The 20425-nt window shown below is 39.0% G+C and overlaps 1 protein-coding gene across 1 annotated transcript in view; it reads left to right on the forward strand.

The window, feature by feature from the left end:
• Window positions 1-10660: 10660 nt before the first annotated feature.
• Window positions 10661-20425, forward strand: part of prdm6 (PR domain containing 6) — an 81907-nt gene continuing 72142 nt past the window's right edge. The window contains exon 1 of the mRNA XM_073465412.1: window positions 10661-11369. Within this exon, the coding sequence (XP_073321513.1) occupies window positions 10661-11369 (709 nt within the window). The remainder of the gene's footprint in view (window positions 11370-20425) is intronic.

A 20425-nucleotide genomic window follows, 5' to 3' on the forward strand; every position in this document is an offset into this window, starting at 1 on the left:
ACACCTGTCAGCCCGCAGAACACCTGGAGGAGCAGGTCCTGATACTGACGGGAAACATTCAGCTATTATTATTACCACGAACAGATGTCAGAGCTTAAAGTGGGCTGGGTTTCAAAAAAGATGTTTTAATAGTTTAAATAATTATATAGTTTTATACAACATGAAGTGAAGCTGCATCTGCATGAGCATCAACAGCAGCACTCCTTCTCTGCTGGAGGAGCAAATACCTCCAAACGTGGACAGATCCAATTCTTCTTAGTGATTACATGTAAACATAGTAACCCTTATAAAAGCAGGAAATATCACTGCTTTGACCTGCAAAACAAAAGAAAAACACTACATTCAGCAAATACTGTGTAATAAAATGAAACAGTATTGTTACAACAGTTTTAGAACTGCTTCAAGGTGCAATATATAAGAGCTGACCACCTTTTGAAGTCAAACTCCAACTAATACAGGGCAGCACATTACCATGTTAACCGCTACCTGCGTGGCTAACTGAGCTAATCAGCTAACAGCAGCTACAGTTAGCGGTCCGGACTGGGAGCTCAGAGTGGAGTTAGCAGACAGGACAGGCCAGGGCTAGCAGGTTAGCATGCTAATTTAAGTAGATATTTCTGCAACACGATACATAGATGTATCGTGTTGTTACATTTTGTGCAGGTTTTATATTTTTGGATTTCTTTGAAAGTCAACAACTGCTAACAAATTTCTTTCCAGGAAATTTTAATGGAAATACCTTTAAAAATTAAAGGGGCTCTTTGTAGTTTCATACGTAAGCCCTAAAGGGCCATGCATTCATACATTTTATTTCCTCCGTTTTCCCGTGATAACGAGTTAATTTCATTTGTTTTCTCGAGATCTCGAGTTATTATCTCGAAATAACAACTGCCGTTTTCCCGAGATAATGGGAAAATTTTCTCGAGATCTCGAGATAACAAAACTTTGTTTTCCCGAGATAACGATACAATTATTTTGAGATCTTGAGATAATGACTGTGATATGATAGGCCTGAGATTATGGAGACGCCCGGGACCTCATAGCTGGTCAGCTATGTAGTTAACGACGACATCAGGCTCACTTAGATTGCACCGCCGATATAGCTGAAGCCTTGCTAACCGTCTTTTTAGATTACGCACACTAATGTGTATATTATCTGTAATAGCCAGGCATAATGCTATTTCAGCCTGTGTCAGGCCTTGATTGAAAAGATATGTGACGCGGTGATCGATATGCTCCTGCTCCTCTGACATTGCTACATTGAATGATGTTTCCTGCAATGATTTAATATACTACACTATCGTTTTGTTTTCTCAAGATCTCTAATTAATTATATTATTATCTCGGGAATATAAAGTTTCGTTATCTCGAGAAAATTATCCCGTTATCTCGGGAAAACGGCAGTTGTTATTTCGAGATAATAACTCGAGATCTCGAAAAAAAACAAATGAAATTAACTCGTTATCACGGGAAAACGGAGGAAATAAAATGTATGAATGCATGGCCCTTTAGGGCTTCCGTAGTTTTGGGGAAGAATTTTAATATTTTCAATATTACTGAGGTAATATCTTAGGAGGTTTATATATTTAACGTTTATTTAAAATCACAAAAATCTGCTTTGGTCCTATATTCAAAACAGGAAAAAAGATCTTTCTTTCTTCCTGATTGACAAACAAATGCATTTTCCAGTATGCAGAGATCGATAATCAGCTGCAGCAGTTAGTTTTTAACAATAAACAGGGGGATAATGAAGTCCAAACAGACGGGTGTTACAGATTTAAAACCCTTTACTGCATTAAAAACACCTCAGCTCAGCTCGGCTTCAGGTGCAGGAAATAAAGCTGAAAAAGAGAATATAAGTCCCTGCTGAATACATGTCTATAGAGATGAATTATAATAGTCAGCCTGCCGTGACCTTAACACCACGGCCGGGACACACACACACATACACACACACACACACAGAGTTATCGGTCTCCTGTCAAAGCGGCCCGTCCATTCGTCTTTTCTTCCCGCCATCCGCCGAATTAATTAAGCAGAAATGTAAACGTTTTAATTGAATGTCAAAGCAGGACCTTAACAACATGCTCCTATGTAAATGAAAGTGACACTGCTTTAAACCTGTACGTTTATATATATACAAGAGGCTCGCACACCAAGGTTACAGGGGGCTGTGCATGTGTTTGTGTGTGTGTGTGTGTGTGTGTGTGTGTGTGTGAATGAACAGGGGACATGCCAACGCTTTTAATTGAATTACCATCAGTTATGTGCTAACTAACCCTCATGGATTTAAACCAGCATGGCCTCATTTAGCACAGAGTGGAAATGAACCCTTTAAACCTTCAATTTTCCTTTAAAGGCTCCGTCAGTGTTTTAACAACCATCTAAATCAAAAGAATATTCAGATATATAGAGTAAGACTTCTTTTTGACGTTGACATGCACCACATGCCTCGAGGAAACTGGTGTTCATGATCGGACACAACAAAAGGACACAATGCTTCCTGCTTCAGTGCTGGACGTAAATTGTGAAGCACGAGATCATCCGAGGATCATCACCTCTTGGCAGCTGCGTCTTCACTGCTTTCCTGTGTGTCTGTGTGCCATCAGCATCAAATGATAGAACACTTCCGACACAACCACTTTGTGTTGTACTTAATAGTCTGCAGTGGAGCATGGATACATGACCAACATTTATAAAATAACTGGCCAAGAAATAGAGATGATGTCTCGGTTTGGGTTACTTGTTGACAGCAGTAGTTTCTGTCCGGATGTAACTCTGGTTCTGTATTGAGTAATGTGTAACCATAGATATAAAATACATGTATAGATTTTTTAAATGTTATATATGTGTAGGACAATGCCAGTCATCTACACTGTAAATGTCAGTAATCAGGGTAAACAGACAAGCTGTAACCAGGGTTACGTAATGCTTCAGCTTACATTAACGTCGATGTAAAAAAAAACAGAACGTCTGTTGAGTTTTGGTAGGGCGCGGTTATTACTAGGACAGAAAAATGTGACCTGAGCCACACTCTAGTCTGCCGCCATGCTAGCTGCTCTGTGAGGCTGTACTTACGCACAGCGAGAGAAACTTGAGAGTGTGTGAACCAAAATTTCATGACAATCTGTCCAATAGTTGTGGGACTTAATTTGAAGTAACACGCCCACTAACACAGGACATTTTTAGAGCTGCTAGCATGGATAAATAGTCAAACCCTGCACCTTTAAAATTGTCAGAAGATGCAGTTTCTTTGTCTTTTTGACTATTTTATTCAGATGTAACTACATACATCAATGATGACTCTATTTAAGAACACATTTTGGTCAGTAATAGCTCTTCTGAGTAATTGAAACTGATATTTATCATTATATCTTATCTTTTATATCTTCAATTAATCAGTAATTATTAAACAGAGATTTAAAGCAGCTGAGTTTCAATCAACATCTGCTTTTATCATTTTAATAATCTCTCTTTAACTTTCTCTTTATGTTGAATATGAAGCTCCTGTGAGTGTAAACAGCAGCTCTGCAGTGTTCTCACATGCAGGAATACACTGCTTTGCTAAATGAACTCTTGTTAATATTGTGTTTTTTCTTTTCCTGCAGCCGTCTAAATAATTAGCTTTTGTTGTAGAAAATGATGAATTTGGGCAGTTAATTTATTGATCGGCCGGCTCCTCCGATGTGCTTTGCTTTAGAAAGCCATTAATCAATGGATGAAAACACCTAATTCTCCTCCTGCTTGCCTTTTTTTCCTTTTTTCTTTTCTTTCTGTACACTTTCTGTCTCAAACAGAGGCTCCCCAGCCACGATGCGGGGAAGAACTGTAATTATGGACTTATTATGATGATGGTGAGGTGGAAAAATAATTGTTTATGTGCATTTAAAACAAGCTGGCTCATAAATAAAAATACATAAAAGTGGTTAAAAAAACAGCAACAAACAGCAGAGACCAAAGCTGTAGATTTATGGGAGTTAAGGTGATATATGTTAGAAAAAGCCAATTAATTGCATTTTTCAGTCACCTATTAACATAAAGTTTTTCCCCTGCTTGTTTGAATTGTGTGTAAATGCTTTAAATATAATTTTAATAATCAAATGAGACCAGTTTAATCAACATTTACCTCCACATGAGAATACAGTCAATCAGCGTCTCATTTTATTTTACTTCAACCAAATATCTGAATTTGTTGAGCAAATATTAAACATTTTATTTAAGTAAGAAGACGTTTCATACTCTGTATCAATAGCTAATGTGGGTCAAAGCTAATATGAAAAACCTGAACTTATTCTTTAACTCTTACTTTTCATGAGAGGACGTTAAAATGTTGTCTGAAATCATTCATGCAATGGGTGTTTGATGAGGCAGCCTAACAACTGATTCACATTTGAAGATCGACCTGTTTCTGTGATCAATTTCTGGTGATGACAGAATGATTATTTCATGCTTCATGACCTCTGTTCACTGATCACTTCTAGATACAATAATTATAATGTTGAGTCACAGGACATCTTAACTTTAACTGCATTACTTGTTTAAAGACTGGAAAATAAATACTTTGCAACTTAGAAAGTGAATGAGTTCCTCAAAACCCTAAAAAAAAAAGATGTTGTCTTACCTTTTGAGGATTTCTGAACATTTGACTTTTTGATTGCAACTTTTATCTTTAATTTCTGTTTTGAACTGACTGCATCCATTATTTCTTAAGCAGGTGCATGTGAGAGGAGCTCAATATCTTGTATAGGCTAGAATGTATATATGTATATATATATATATATATGTATATATATATATATATATATATATATATATATATATATATATATAACAGAAAAATACCTTCTGATTCTTGTAATTTTAACAGAGAAGTCATTCTCTGGAGATGGTCAGCAGGGACCGAAACATTAATTTAATGTACAGATTCAATAAATGTCATGAGTGCAAGAGAACAGAAGAACAGAGAACCTTGTGTTAGCCATACTGTATTGGAGACATGGCTCTAGGAATGGCAGTGAGTGATTGGTTGGTCCAACACTTTGTCCTGACTGAAATATCAAGAATGTAGTTCTTAATATGTCAACATCAGACAGACTGTTAGTTTATGATCAATATATTTGCTCTCTGAGCATCCAAGGATTTCTGAAGAATTTGGTATGTAATGATCCAAATCAAAGACTAAAGTAAATCAGGGACATTTGAAAGTTTGCTCTCACAGAGGTTTGCAGAAAGCACAACATTTTCATGTATCATCCTATAAGATGCAACTGCCCATTTTTTCACAACAATAATTTCTAAAGTCATCAAAGAAAGAAAAACAAACAAAACAAAAAAACAAACAAAAAAAAAATGTATATGACAATGAACAAGAACAAGATTCAGGTCTCTTTATTGGGTTGAAAGTTTGGATGCAGGTTGAACTCAATATGTGATAAACAGTAGGAGTAGAATGTAGAATGTATTAGTAATTAGTCAGCTAGTGATATTATTGTCTCACCATATATGACTAAAGTCATGCAGAAGTCTAGTGCGAAGTGATTGGATGTGAGGTCTTGTGATGCCAGAACGACTAAGGAATGTCAACCAGCTATGAAGACCATAAAATTGGCTAAAAAAGGAACTAACGACGTATAAGTGGACCGAGAGCCCATTCCACTTCCTTTAATGTCAAAAACTGTTCATGGTTCAGCTTTACTGTTGTTGCACAATACAGGATTGCAGAGTGAAATGTAGTTTTAGCTCCCACCACGTGTATAAAAGTCGCACTAAAGGAAGTAACAAAACATGGAAAATACATTAAATTTACAAGGAAGATGTAAAGTTATACACACATATGCATGAAAAAACATACATATACAATATAAACAAAAAATATAACAGTGCATATATATAGTGCAAATGGGAAATACCTTTTAAATGTCTCCTAAGTAACATTAAACTAATTTACAGTCTTAAAGGTGAAAAGAGTTAAATTACCTACTGGAGAAGCCGGGATTCAAACTCCCAACCCTGTGACTCCCCACTGGCTACCGTCGACCCTGAACTTGTTCTTCAGCCAATCAGACGGCCTGTTGTTGCTCCACATTCCTCTGCGCTGAAAAAGTCGCTTTAAGCCGACAAGAGTTCATTTTCAGACGCTTATGTTTGTGTTTTTGTTCGTTATCAATCCACTAGAGGTCCCGAGGATGACAAATGGGCCCTGTCAGGGCGACGCCAGTCATAACAACACACACGCACACATGCACACACACACACACACTCAGACACACACATGCATTCATGTTTTCAGGCATACTAGCTGATGTTCTTATCCACAGCTTACAATGACTGATATACGTACACGTACTGTATGCCTTACATGCCTGGTGTGTGTGTGTGTGTGTGTGTGCGTGCATGTGTGTGCATGAGTTGTAGACGGGTGGGAAAGTTCGAGGTCGTGGATAACAAGTCAGACCCATAACACAATGTGCTCGGTTGTAATCTGTCTTATCTACACACACACACACACACACACACACACACACACACACACACATACACTGAACTAAAGTGAGAGGTTGATAAAGAAGCTGAGGTGAGCTGACAGCAGGACGACCACCTACAAGACCAGTACTAAGAATAAATGTTTTCATGATAATGTTAGCTGCAGCACCGACAAAACGGGTTCAGAAGATGAATGAATTGAAAGAAGACGAGACTCCTGCTGGTTCCTCCTTGGAACAGTGGTGCAAAGTAACTAAGTACAGTTACTCGATAACTGTACTTCAGTACAAACTTATTTCACTTCAGTATTTCCATTGTCTGAAACTTTAAGTTACAAGTTACTTATTGGATTACAATTTCTTATTCCTTTCTTGTCCAGTAAAACATGCATCTCCAGATGTGTTGATTTTGACAGTGAATGTGACAAACTGAAGCATTAAGCATGCAAATTCAAATTAGCAGACTCCATTTCTAAAACTTACGTTAGCTACTGTTGCTCACTTTTAGCTGAGCGGAGACTGGCACCTAAACGAGGCACTCGAGAACGTGCGTAAAGTCAAATCCTGTGGACTGACGTGGAAAGTCCTTCACAAAGAAATCCACAGTCCAGCAGCATTAAACAAGTTTGTAAAGGCAACCGGGAGACAGGGAAGGTCTCATTTTTCGCGTCATGTTATAATCTGCTCACACATGGCCAATAAAAAACTGATTAATACATCTAAATTGCTACAAATTGTGACATGGAGACCCTTAAATATGTTGTTAACAACAAAGCTAATGAGCTAGCACATTATTTTTGTGAACTGTTTCAGTAGCAAACTAACTAGTTTGGAGCCTTTTTCTCCATGAATGTATTATAAACCTGGATAGAGGGCGCTGCTCAGCCTTGCTTCCAATTTTGCCCGGAGGCCACTCGTGGTATTGCAGCTAAAAAAATCCCATCAGCCCAATAAGCATTTTCCGTATAAAGCACCATTATAAAAGAAACATGTAAAACTGTTGACAGGACACCTCCAACTGCAAATAAGGTCAATTGTGACTCTTTCCTTTATACATTTCTGAAATTTCCTTAAGCCTCAGAAAGCGATTTCAATATCTGTGATGTCATCACAATGTAAAGACTATGGGACTCAAAAACCCTGTATGGCATGTTCGCACCAAGCTCACCAGCTACAGTAGTTCAACAACCCGAAGTAGTCCCTTTGTCACCCATCTTTTTTGTGTGCATACAAAGTTTGCTTACTCTCTGTACTTTTTGGTGTGATGGACCCTTATGCCAGGATCAGACTCCATGATGTCAGCTTCATAATGGTCCCACCCAACTAATGTGTGGTACAAAAGAGTGTCGGAAGAGACTGTCGCTGTTTTATTTCATGTACATATAAAAAGACTTTTAAACTAAAAAAATACTCACAACAGCCATAAAGCCAGAAACATAGTGAAACATGTTCTTTTTAGATATAAGTTAGTCACTATAAAGTTCTTCCATTCTTTAGATGGATCGATCAATAGGAGAGATAAAATATAAACCTTAAGATAACACTGAAGGACCCAGTGTTCATTTGCTACTTACAGCAGATGAGTCAACAGACAGACACACACACACACACAAACAAACACACACACACACACACACACGCACGCACACACACAGATTTGCATGGAGCCTGTTGCTCTGAACCATATGTACATTAGTGTCAATAAAGATAATTTGAATTGAGCTAAGTTGAATCTGGAGAACCAGAAGAGAGTGATAGAGAGAAACAGAAAAGCCAACACTGAGAGAGGGAAAGCCAGAAAAAAGAGAGAGAGAGAGTTTTGGGATGAGGATGGAGAAAACGAAAGAGTAGAAAGGAAAGTGTGAGAGTGTGAAGAAAGAGACAGGGAGGAATAATACGCGTGAATTAGAGAGGAACAACAGGAGATAAAGGAGAGAGAGAGAGGATAGGGGAGGGGTGAGGGCAAGTGAATGCAAGAGAGGGGGGGAGAGGGAGGGAGGGAGAGAGAGAGAGAGAGAGAGGCTCGCGCTGCAACTGCTCCGGTAGTTTTGGCTCCGGAGACGCGCAGGACGCAGCGGACTGTCCTGGCTCCCCTCGATGGTTCACCGCAGCCTGGAGGAGGGACAAACCTTCCACCGCTGTCCGGAAATCAGCGACAAGGAGCCGCCTAACACACTCTGACAGCAGTAAGCCTCAACTTCCACATTAACAAAAGAAAAAACGAAGAAAAAAAAACAAAACGAAAATAAAACAAAACAAAGAAAGAAAGCAACATCCCAGAAAACTCTGGGAGAACACAGCGGAGCGTCCAAGAGTCTCTACCCGCGGACCGCTGCCTCTGTTCGGACACGGACAGCACGCCGGACCGCCGATCTGGCTGGACTTAACCGGACCTATCTGTTAATTCTGATGAAACTTTTACTCACCGCCTGGTTTACGTCGTAAACTAAGCCAAAGTGTGCCTGAATGTGCGCACGCAGTTTTTATTGCTTTTATTTGGTGCGGTTTTTTGCGCTTGGCGTGCGTAAAAATCCGCGCTAAAACATCCATCCGTGACCGAGACAGCGGAGCAGAGCAGAGCTGAAGCGGAGGGTCAGCCAGGCTGAAGTCAGTTTATACTGAGTGTTTTATTGGCTGTACAGTTTATACACATTCATTGTCTGAGAAATAGCGACTAACCACGTTTTTTGTTGACTTTACTGCTCATGTTTAAAAGGATGACGAAAAAAACTGAATAAAACTACTTCAGGGTTTTTAAATAGACTCATGCAAGTTTCAGCTTTCAGATGATGAGGCTGAAAACGCATGAGATGATACGTTTTCTGAAAATATCTTTCATTAATGGCTTTGTTTGGGAGTCCGTCACCTTAAATTCTTGAAAATGTACCTTTTCTAGTGCTTTTAAAGAAATAAAAGGGGTCCCCCGCGGAATGAATTCATTCAGAAGAAAAACAACCTGTGTCGATGTTAAACTCATCTTTTACAGCACGCTGAACAAATCTCCAAACTATCTGGATATTTCTTTTTACCAGAAGCACACTGAGAAGTTGATGTTCAACTTTCTTTGCAGAATAAAATCTGTATTTTCTCATGAAACATCAGTGAAATCCTGCAGGCTGAAACAGTGAAGCTGAATAAATGGATCAGGATCATCTTAAAACACCTGAAACATGAGCTCAGTGCCAGCTGATGAACGTCTTACTGACTTATTTGTATTTATTTCTTAACGCAGATGTAAATTTAAAGCAGCACTTCTCTGTCTAATTTTATCTTTAAGCCCAGTTTGAAGCCTGAAATATGAAGTCAAGCTGACTGACAGGAGGGAAACCAGGTGGAATCAGACCCAGCATAATGTGTAAAATGTAAATTCAACAAGATAAAGAAAAAATAATCAGGTCAAAAAAAAATTATCACTTTAAATATGAAGATTTAAAAACTGGATGTGCTTCATTTTTGGGCTTTGGTGTAAATGTAATTGTGAACACTTTGTTTTTAAGCTCCACTCTTTGAATGTATTTAAGAGTTTGACATGTTTGACGTGTTTTGAATATTAATAAGGATTTAGATTTTTATATAATCTAAAGTCTAAGATTGAACATTTTAAGTAACATCATCAGATTGAGGAAAATGTGGATGTAACGTGCTGGAGGAGGTTCAACGTCTCATGTGTGTTCATGTAAATTTAACACAAACAAACCTGTGATTCAGGGTAAAGCAACAAAAGCCTTATTTCAGTGGGAACACCTTAACGGAAAAAAAACCTAAAACTAAATCAGACTGTGCTCAGGTGTGATCTGGCTCAGTTGAACACAGAAAAGGGAGGGCTGAACGTGACTGATGAGGCTGAATTCTGTGTTCCACATGCGATCAGCATCAGTTTCACACCTTTCGAGTAAATTCAATCTAAACAAACTTGGAAATGGGTTCAATTTTGGGATCTTAGTCTCAGTAAAATGCCTGACAGATGATTTTTAATCTAGAAATACAGTGATTTATGTGACAAGTTTGATTGTGTTTATCTTGTGTTTGGGTTTAACTCCCTGTAATAGAAATCAAGTGAACAGCTTTGACCCTCTGTGTCTCCCGTACACTCTGCCCTGACCTCTGTGTGTGTTTCCATCTTGATGGTTGACACCTCACCCTCTCTGATCTCTCCACCCAGCAGCCTGCGGGCAGCCATGCTGAAGCCAGGAGACCCGAGCGGCTCGGCCTTCCTGAAGGTGGACCCGTCCTACCTGCAGCACTGGCAGCAGCTCTTCCCTCAGGCGCAACTAAAGGCTCCTCTGGCCCCACCGCCACCTCCACCTGACCGCCTCTCCATCCCCATGGACAGCCTGCGCCCATCCCGCCTGCACAGCCACCTCCTGGCCTCCACACACTGCACCTCCTCTTCTTCTTCTACATCTTCCTCTTCAGCATCTTCTTCAGCAGCAGCAGCGGCAGCGGCAGCAGCTCTCACGCCATCCTCCTCCATCTCCATCTCCACCTCGGCAGGGATCTCCCAGCTGCCCGTCCCCCAGCAGATCGCACTCTTCGGGCAGGCATTGGCCCCGGTTTGTGCCGGGCCTGGAGGACCTGGAGGAGGAGGAGGAGGACCAGGAGGAGGAGGAGGAGGGGGAGACCTGCTGGTGGTGGTCCCCCCTGAGAACCAGCAGGGTCACAACTCAGCAGTGGGGCTTCTCCATCAGGCCAAAGAGCAGAGCTGTGGGGGGGTCGGTGTGGTGTCGTCCAGCGTGAAGAGCAGCAGCGGCGGAGGACTGGAGGACGGCGGCAAAGGAGCGACGGGCCGGTTCAAGCTGACATCGGAGGAGCTGGACTACTACCTGTACGGACAGCAGAGGATGGAGATCATCCCTCTGAGTAACCACACCGGAGAGGTCAACAACCGTACGTACACACACGCTCACACAGTTACACACATATACAAAGACTTGTCAGTGCCACTGGAGTTTGCTTAGAGTGTTTTTTGCCACGTTATTTGAAATTGGAAAACGGAGAGGTGACAGGAAAGGAGAGGAAAGGAGGGATGACAAGGACTCCTGCAGTTGAACCGGGGTATTTCAGTCATCTGAACCACTAAGCCGCCCGGACGCCCTATTTGTGTTTACAAATTCCCTGTTAGTACAATATAATACTTGCACTTTATCCTGATTTGTTCATAGATTGTGTGTGAGATGCTCAGCAATGACTTTTGACCTTTTTGCAGCTTTAATCTCCTAAAATGTTCTTATAATACTCCTATAATTCTGTATATATTTAGAGTTTCTGCAGTGTTCAGAAGTGACTATGTTGTATATTTCAGTCATGAGTGTAATGTTCTGACATTCAGTCATAACTTTCCAATAATTTAACTATTGCTGCTGCGTATTTCTGTCATAATTATTTAATCTCTCTGCGGTGTATTCAGTGCTAAATAGTGACTTCATACAACTCTTCTAATCGTTTATTGTATTACAAGATGATATTGTTAATATCATGAGAAAAATCCTAATTATTTTCCAGAGTGTTTGTCTGATATATTCCCACAAACTGTGTTTAACTGTTAATGTTTTAAAAAAAACAACTTCTTTATTCATTTGTTTCTAAATACAGTTAGTGGTTAGTATTTCAGTGAGGGTTAATGGTGCTTTTATAAATATTTCTATGATATGAGAAATTAAAAAATGACTTTAGATCAGTGATGTAAAATAAAATAAAACATAAATGAATAATTTAAGTAGATTGTTCCCACGTTAAATCAAAATGTTCATAAAATATCCGACAGGATAAGATGTTATAAGCACTTTAAAATTCAAAATTTGTGATTTATTTAGTAAATAAAATGTAGTTTACAAGCACCTGAAGATGGAGTATTATTCTTGAAAACAGTTTTTCTAAAGGTAGATTTCTGTTTGTCAGTTGTTACAGTGTGTTTGACAGCTGCAGTGTTGGACAGTAGGAGCTGCAGGAGGGTTCGGGTGTGGAGGGTCAGAGGTCAAAGGTCAGCAGCCTGGCCGGGGTCCAAACCCTCCGACAGCAGCAGCAGCAGGCCTGCAGCTCAGAGTTAATATTAACCAGACTTCATTCAGACTTTTATAGAAATAAGCATCCGGGTTCACGCCTGTCTGCCTTTTTTTTTCTTTTTCTTTTGCCACTTATGATTAATCTCTCTTACACTCCAATCAAAGCGATCGATTAATTACATATTCTTTTTATTAAGGAGGGTTTTCCTCAATTCAGGACGGTTAAACAAATCAAACGGCCCGTCAGAGGTAATTAAACACACCGCAGTGTTTTTCTTCCTCTTGTCTTTTATCCTCTCCTCCTCCTCGTCTACTTAAATTCTTGTAAATTATTATTGTAACAGCTGATGTGCTTCTTATTTTCACACATCTTTAAACCTGCAGCAACATCATAAAACCACCTTTTTATTCTGCGTAAATTGACCACAATCCTTCATTACTTTTAGATCTCAGTCCGTGTGCGTGTGTGTGTGTGTGTGTGTGTGTGTGTGTGACTTTTACGCATGACGGTGCCCTGTCAATATCTGTCCACACACACACACACACACACACACACACCGCTGTCTTGTTCAAAATCTCCTCAATCTGGCCCAGAGGTGCGTTTGATCCGTATCGTCGGAGTGTCCCGTTACGCACAAACCAAGTCCTCTCGCCCATGGAGCAGGAGCTCAGCGGCCCGTGTGTTCCGTGTAAGGACACCACAAACACTGGCATCCCGCTGAGCACGTGGAGATCAAAGAAAAGTCTCGTGTCTGTCAGTGTGGACTGTTTAAAGTGGATAAATGGTCCACACTTTCAGACAAGTGAACAACTCCGGAGACAATCTCAATCACTTTTTCATGCCCGATTGTATTTTATTTATTTGCTGTTTTGCTCCGATGATATGTATTTATATTGCAGCGTTGATTATGCTCTATTTTCCACAGAGCATCAGTATAATATAATGATAGGCTATAAACAGTTTTTTTATTTGAAAAGGAGATCTTTTAAACTCATTAGGATCGAGTGCAGTCTTCAGCTGCTATTTTACGAGTTGTGATTGATCTAAATTTAAAATGTTCCTTCGGGTATTATTGGTACAAATTGTGTTTATTTTCTAAACAGGATTTTGTTTAAATATTCTTGTATATCGGAAGTAAATTCTCAGTTCAGTCTGTGCGTAACAGCCCATTTATGATGCCTCTTCTCTCAATAGTGTTTCCCGACTTTATTAACCTGTATTATAGATGTGATAGCACACTTTCTCATTGATATTTGTGGCTATCTGTGTAATATTTCCGTATATTTAAGGTGTCTGTAGTTCTTTTAAACTTAATTTTTGTTGTTCGGATTTATTTAATCTAGTGCGGTTTTAACAGGCCAGTAATGTGGTTATATTTGTGTGATGGTCTATAAAGATTTGGGCCTACAGGTTGACTGTGTCGCATCGTCTGTGCTGTTCGTTAAATGTTGTGCTTTAGTCCTGCTTTGGTTCTGTCACCAGTTTATAATAGTCCCGTTATATTCCTATAATAGTGCTTTCACATAAGGTCGGGGGTTCACGCTGTGCCATCGTAACTTTCATAAAGTGACCGTCACTGTTTTTGGTTTCAGGCGTTATGGCAGCGATCCTAAACACCGCTGAGATTATGTATGTATGTATGTAGATGCGTGTGTGCGTGTGTCTGTGTGTCTGTGTGTGTGTGTGTGCGTTTATGTATGTGTGTGTGTGTGTGTGTCTATGAGCGCTCCTCGCTGTATATTCCGCGGTGATAAAACGGACCATCAGCAGTAATCTGCGTCGATACGCGCCGGCAGGGCCGATGAGGGATGGAGGGACAAGCAGGAATTAATTGCCGTATATAGTTTTGTGTTTGTGGAGGGGGGAGAGAGAGAGAGAGAGGGAGAGAGAGAAAGAGAGAGAGAGAGAGAGAGAGAGAGACAGAGAGAGAGAGAGAGAGAGGGGAGGGGGGATCGATCCACCGGCCACCGGCCCGCTATTTATCATCCCAACACGGCCGTATTGAGGTCTCTGGGGTGTGTGTGTGTGTGTGTGTGTGTGTGTGTCTGTGTGTTGGTGAGTGGGGGTGTAGATAAAGCAGTCACACACACACACACACACACACACACACACACACACACTCCCTCATGAGTCACCGTCGACCTCGATTATTAATTACACCAATAATAATGATAACAAGACAACATAATATTAGTAATAAAAATAATAATAATAAAATAATAATAATAAAATAATAATAATAATAATAATAATAGTAATAATAATAGTAATAATAATAGTGCATTTAGGCATTTAGTAGGCTCAGTCTCATTAAAGATTGTGACTTAAAGGTCACTCATCATCCCTTAAATTTGGGCAGATCATTGACCTGAGGAGGAATTTAAATGCACCAATTACACATGACAGTTTTCTAAAGGGATATCCAGATTTCTTTTCTCTTTTTTTTTTTATTTGTTTCACTAAATATCTCAAAGTTTGACTATTTTATGTAGAAAACATAGATCAAAACATGATTGTTCTGCTGCAGACTAGCACCCTTTCAAACAAATTTCTGACTTCAGGCTGTATAAATATAATGCACTTGTAGGCTGGAGAAGGCTTCATAACAATATCTTGGACCGTAATGTAGGGAGAATCAGTTGAATCAAACAGTTAAATTAATTAGTAAATAAAGTGTCTATTATGGAGATTTTTTTTTTAAAGGTGTAATATTGCACTTCCATGAAGTTGGGCGACTTGTGAGAGACGGACTTTAACAACACTGCATCCTACATTTCCCATAATGCAACTGGGTGGCATCTTTCTTTAGCCCCTCTCACACATCACTTATACCCTGTAGTACTGCTTGTGTTAAGTAAACTCTAACTTTTATGTTTGTGTGTGAAAGAGCTCCTTTAAATATCCCGAAAATTGTGCAGAGTTTGGTTGGTGGCTTGCGCTGGATGAATTGGTCGACAGCCTTGAACACGATGAGCATTTAGTTATTGTCTCATTTTAATCTGTGTATTTAAAGAGCTGTCACAATTTAGGACTGATAACAACAACCAGTCCTGTGGTTTTGGTCAATTCTGACATATTTACACAAATATTTTCTAGGCCTATGAAAATAACTGAGACTCAGACTTGAAATAGAGATAAACAATGGACACAAGCAAAAATCAAGATTAAATAAAGTACCCTGATGATTTCCAGAAAAACAAATACCATCATAATATTTCGTAGCTGCTGGTTTAATATCTTTGTATCATCAGAAATATAAAAGTGGATCTATGTCATTTATCTTTATCAAACACGTATATTTCCTGACCAGTATCAGATCTACTGTCACTGAGCAAAAACAGGGGAAAATTTCAATCTTGTGACTTTGATATTTATTAAATTAAAATTTTATTCTGTTTTTATAAAACAAAACATATGAGTGGAAGTTATCTGACAGCTGGGATGTATTTTGCTTGGATCCAAAAAACGCAGATCAATTCCTACAAATTATATCTGGAACAAATGTCGGCTGGCAGTTTTATTGTAATTTAATAAAGTCGGCTGAACACACACACACACACACACACACACACACAGAGAGAGAGAGAGAGAGAGAGAGAAGGGGAGAGAGCTCTGTTTGTTAGTTTCCAGCCGCTGTGTGTCTCATGAACGTCCATGTTTAATGTGGGATAATGAGACCATGTTTGACATGTTCATACTGCTGTCCCACATTAATCCCTGCTCATCACTCTTCATACAGGCAGAGACACAGTGGGCCGCTGACAACAGTCCAGAAACTGTAAATATCTATGATTCCTGTATGTTCTGGGACTCCTGTCCTGTATTGTGAGATTAAATCACCATATTTCTCTTAATTTACTCCATTTTTACCAGCCACACAAGGCTGATGTGACAGAACGAGTTGTTGTTTTTCTGTTTAATCTGAAGTTTGAGGTTAAACAAAGCTGCAGCAAATGCCTGCCGCTCTGAAACAGATCTTTGTAGGCAGGATTAAAAACAGGGACGTCATCTTCCTCTGCCACATCCAGAAACATGGCGACCAGTGTTAATGTGATCCACGCAGCTGCACAGGCTGATTTAGATTAGATTAATTATGTCTCTTTTTACTACCATATTTCTTCAGCCAACATGACAGACATTAACTGCTCCTATCTACCACTAACACTTCCATGTCGACTGACAAAGGAACAAATGGAGCGAATACTGTACATCCCACTGATTGCTTCGGGCAAATTAACCTTCCCAGGGTGGCTGTAATGGATACAATCTGCTGTCACAGTGTACCGTATGTACATTTTCACATGTTGCACGCATGATTCCACTTATTATTCATACTGTTAAACGCACCGTATGTAATTTCTGCCACACGTCTCTCAATCGAAACAAGACAAAAAGACTTCATTAGCATGGGGTCATGCGAGTTGTTGTCTTCGTTGTTAAACAACCATCATTGCTGATAAAAAATCTATCTGCATGATTCAGGCAGAAATGTTCAGACGAGGTAACGTGTTAAAGTTAGATTCATATTACGTTTAGTCTCGTCCGGCGACTTCTTTTCTCACTCTCTTGTGGAAGATTAAGGCAGGCGACCAAATGAAACACACTGTTAGCTGTCATTAGTTTCTGATTTCTGTGGGTTTGAATGTTGTTGGAAACATTTGGGATTATGTAAGTACACAACTCAACAAAATATATAACAAAGGTCAATTTGTATGTATTTTTTAAATGAAATCTTACATATTATATCTTTAAAGGGGCACCATGTGGTTTTGGAAAAGTAGTTCAAATTCAGAAGTGTGAAAAATGAGAAAAATGTCTCTTTAACTGCTAAATGCTCCACTTTCTTCAGCAGCTTGTATCTAACTGTGTCCATCTGTTGTTTGGTGTTGAGCAGGTAGTGTGAAGTGGGTTTATGAGAGCGTGTTGGACACACTTAGACTGAACATAAAACCAAAACGTTCAGCTTAAAGAGGCTAAAATGCTCTGTAGAGGTTTTTTTCTTCAACGTCGGTTTACAGAGTAGGAGTGCAGCCTCGCTGTGTGGTCCGTCCTCATCTGGACTCGCAGCTGTGTTGGAAACGAATGCAGCTATTAACATCGATAGTCTTCATGAAGTGTGATGGTTTTGTTGAGGAGTTTAGTCCAGGAGTTTATTACGGAGATTCGACCTTCTCATTGTTTGGTGCATGTGATGGCGGCAAGTCAGGAAATGACACAAGCCGTATTTTACTCTTGCAGTTAATCGCTCTGGATTAGAGTCAGATACGTTCAAATGTAGAAATGGAAAGTGGGACCTCAAAGTCTCAATACATGAAATTTAAGGTTACTGATGTGTTTATGAGGCAGATGATCCAGGTGTGTTTTATGAGATAAAAATGTTTAAAATCAACTTTTTTATGAAGACACTTCCAAATAAATCCTAATTTTGTGCGAAGTGCCTGCAGACGTTTTCGCTGGAAATGGCGTCCGGCGCTCAGAGATCAGAGGCAGAGCGGGGCTGTCTAAACACTGGCGATGGATGTAACAGAATACTGAGTTTGAATGATGGGCGGCGAGGAGAGCACGCCATAACAAGTTCACAGCCAGTTCATCAGTCTGAAAGAGAGGAAGAGAAGAACGGAGAGGAGGAAGAGAAGATAGGTTTAGCGAAGAAAAGACAGCACTTTCACTACAGTGTGTTTTTCTTTAACCGTGTTAGTGTTGTACGTATTAGTAGTCGGCTCAGTAGTTTTTACCATTACAAAGAGCTCAAGCAAATTTATCACACATCCACATGTTGAATGTCACATACTGGCACATGAGGTTGTTGTGCAGTTTCACGTGTGAATTATCAGTTTTTTATTACCTTTAAAGGGGCATTATGTAGTTTTGGAGAATAAATTCAAACTCAGTATTTTAATATTTACAATATTAATGAGGTAATAATACAAGAAATATTTATTTTTTCCATCACTGAATAAACAAGCTGTTCTCGAGGACTGTTTGAAGCTAGAAAGGTGGCAGGGTCCGCCAAATATAAACAAAGTAAAATAGTATGACACTGTGTTGGCCTTTAAGGTCAGTTTGGTTATTCAGTTTATTCAGTCATGAAAACAAAGAGAGTTTGTTTACTTAGTTTGTTTAATTAAAAAAAAAATCAATGATAGATGATCTTTCCCTTCTGATTAATTAATTAAGTTCTTTAAAATGTATTTGAATTAAAACTGAAATTACTGCACATTGCTTATCATTATTAAATTTAAAAATATTTTAGATTTATGCAAAACATATTGTACGAAACATGAAATTCTTAGTGCATTATATTTCTTAAGTGTGTCAATAAAATCATATGAAAATACAGTGAATGTTATTGGATCAGAGTATCAGTGACAGAAGGAGTACCGTATGAGTAGTACAAATACAATTATGTTCCTTGTTAATATTTATTTGTATCTACTTGAGTTCAGTTTGTTCAGCAGTGTTTGTGTAATGTATCAAAAAAGATGTTTTTCCACAAAATGTTTTTTTGAGTCTAAAGTTCTCCCGTGTCTGATGTTGTCTAAACACAAGCAGCTGTACAAAAAACTTCTAAATAAAATCGTCTAAGATTCTCAAAATTGTGGTTTAAATCAGGAACTATTTGATCAAAGAATAAGAAAAACATAAATACGAGCCTGCTGTGTGTTTATGTGTCAGAGTTAGTAGCAGCTGCAGTATGAAGTGTATCAGTGTTACAGTTTGTGTGAATGTGGATCAAGTCAGAGCTTCACTGTTGTCCCGAGCTACAAACATATGAATCAAACCTCATAGAGCTTAACTGAGCAGCAGATCAGCGGCTCGCCTGTTGAGTTTTCACGTCATCGTCGACAGTTTGAGTCTCATCATCCCCTCCGTCTCTCTGCACTGTGAACTTTCCAATGAAGCCTGAACGCTGTGAAAATAATCTGAGTGTGTCGCTGTGGACGGACGATCACAGCTCATCTGCAGCCGACACTGTTCTGCACAGCAGGAGGAACTCTCTCTGTTAGTTTTAATGCTGACTTGATTAATGTGGAGAACGTAGAGTGAGAAGTTTCTGTATAAGACAAATGTCCGCATTCTCCCTGACACAATCCTTTTAGCACAAAGTCAGTTATTGTAACATTGTGGACGTTTTCAGTGGATCACTAATGTTCAATTGCAGATTAGCTACTCAGTTCAGCTGTACTTCTATAAACTGTTGGGTTTCAATATAATATTTTATAAACTTTGTATAGTTTATATGTAATCGATAATCTTGATTTGTAAAGTTACTGGTAACCAAAGCAGTGAGACAAATGGAGTGATGTAAAAAGAACAATATTTAGAAGTAGAAAGTAGTATGAAAAGAAAAGACTTCGGTAAAATGCAAAAATATCACAAATATATATTAAAGGTGCACTATGAAGTTTGGGGGAATGAATCCGATTTTTTTGCCTTACTAAACTAAATAGATACACTTTTTTGTTTTCATGACTACAAATAAACTGAATAAACAAACTGACCTTAAAGAACAACACAGTGTAATACAGTTTACCTTTGTTTATATTTGGCGGACCCTGCCACCTTTCTAGTTTCAAACAGTGTTCTGGGGCCCTTTTTTCCTCTGAAAACAGCTTGTTTATTCAGTTATTGAAAATATAAATATGATTTTGTATTATTACCTCATTAATATTGTAAATATTAAAATTTGAGAGTTTTAGATTTAGAGTTTAAATTTCTTTTCATAAGCTACACAGTGCCCCTTTAAGTACTGTACTTGAGTAAATGTATTTAGTCACATTCAGCCACGGCTTTAAGCCACAGTCTTTACCTGCTGATGAAGGATGTGGAATATTAAAGGAATATTAACAAAATAGTTTAACACTTTGTGAAAATCCTCTAATTATCTTCCTTCCCTTCCTTCAAAAGTTGAGTCAGGACGTTGTTAGCCTAGCTTAGCA

Source organism: Pagrus major, chromosome 5, assembly GCF_040436345.1.
Source record: "Pagrus major chromosome 5, Pma_NU_1.0".
Lineage (NCBI taxonomy): Eukaryota > Metazoa > Chordata > Actinopteri > Spariformes > Sparidae > Pagrus > Pagrus major.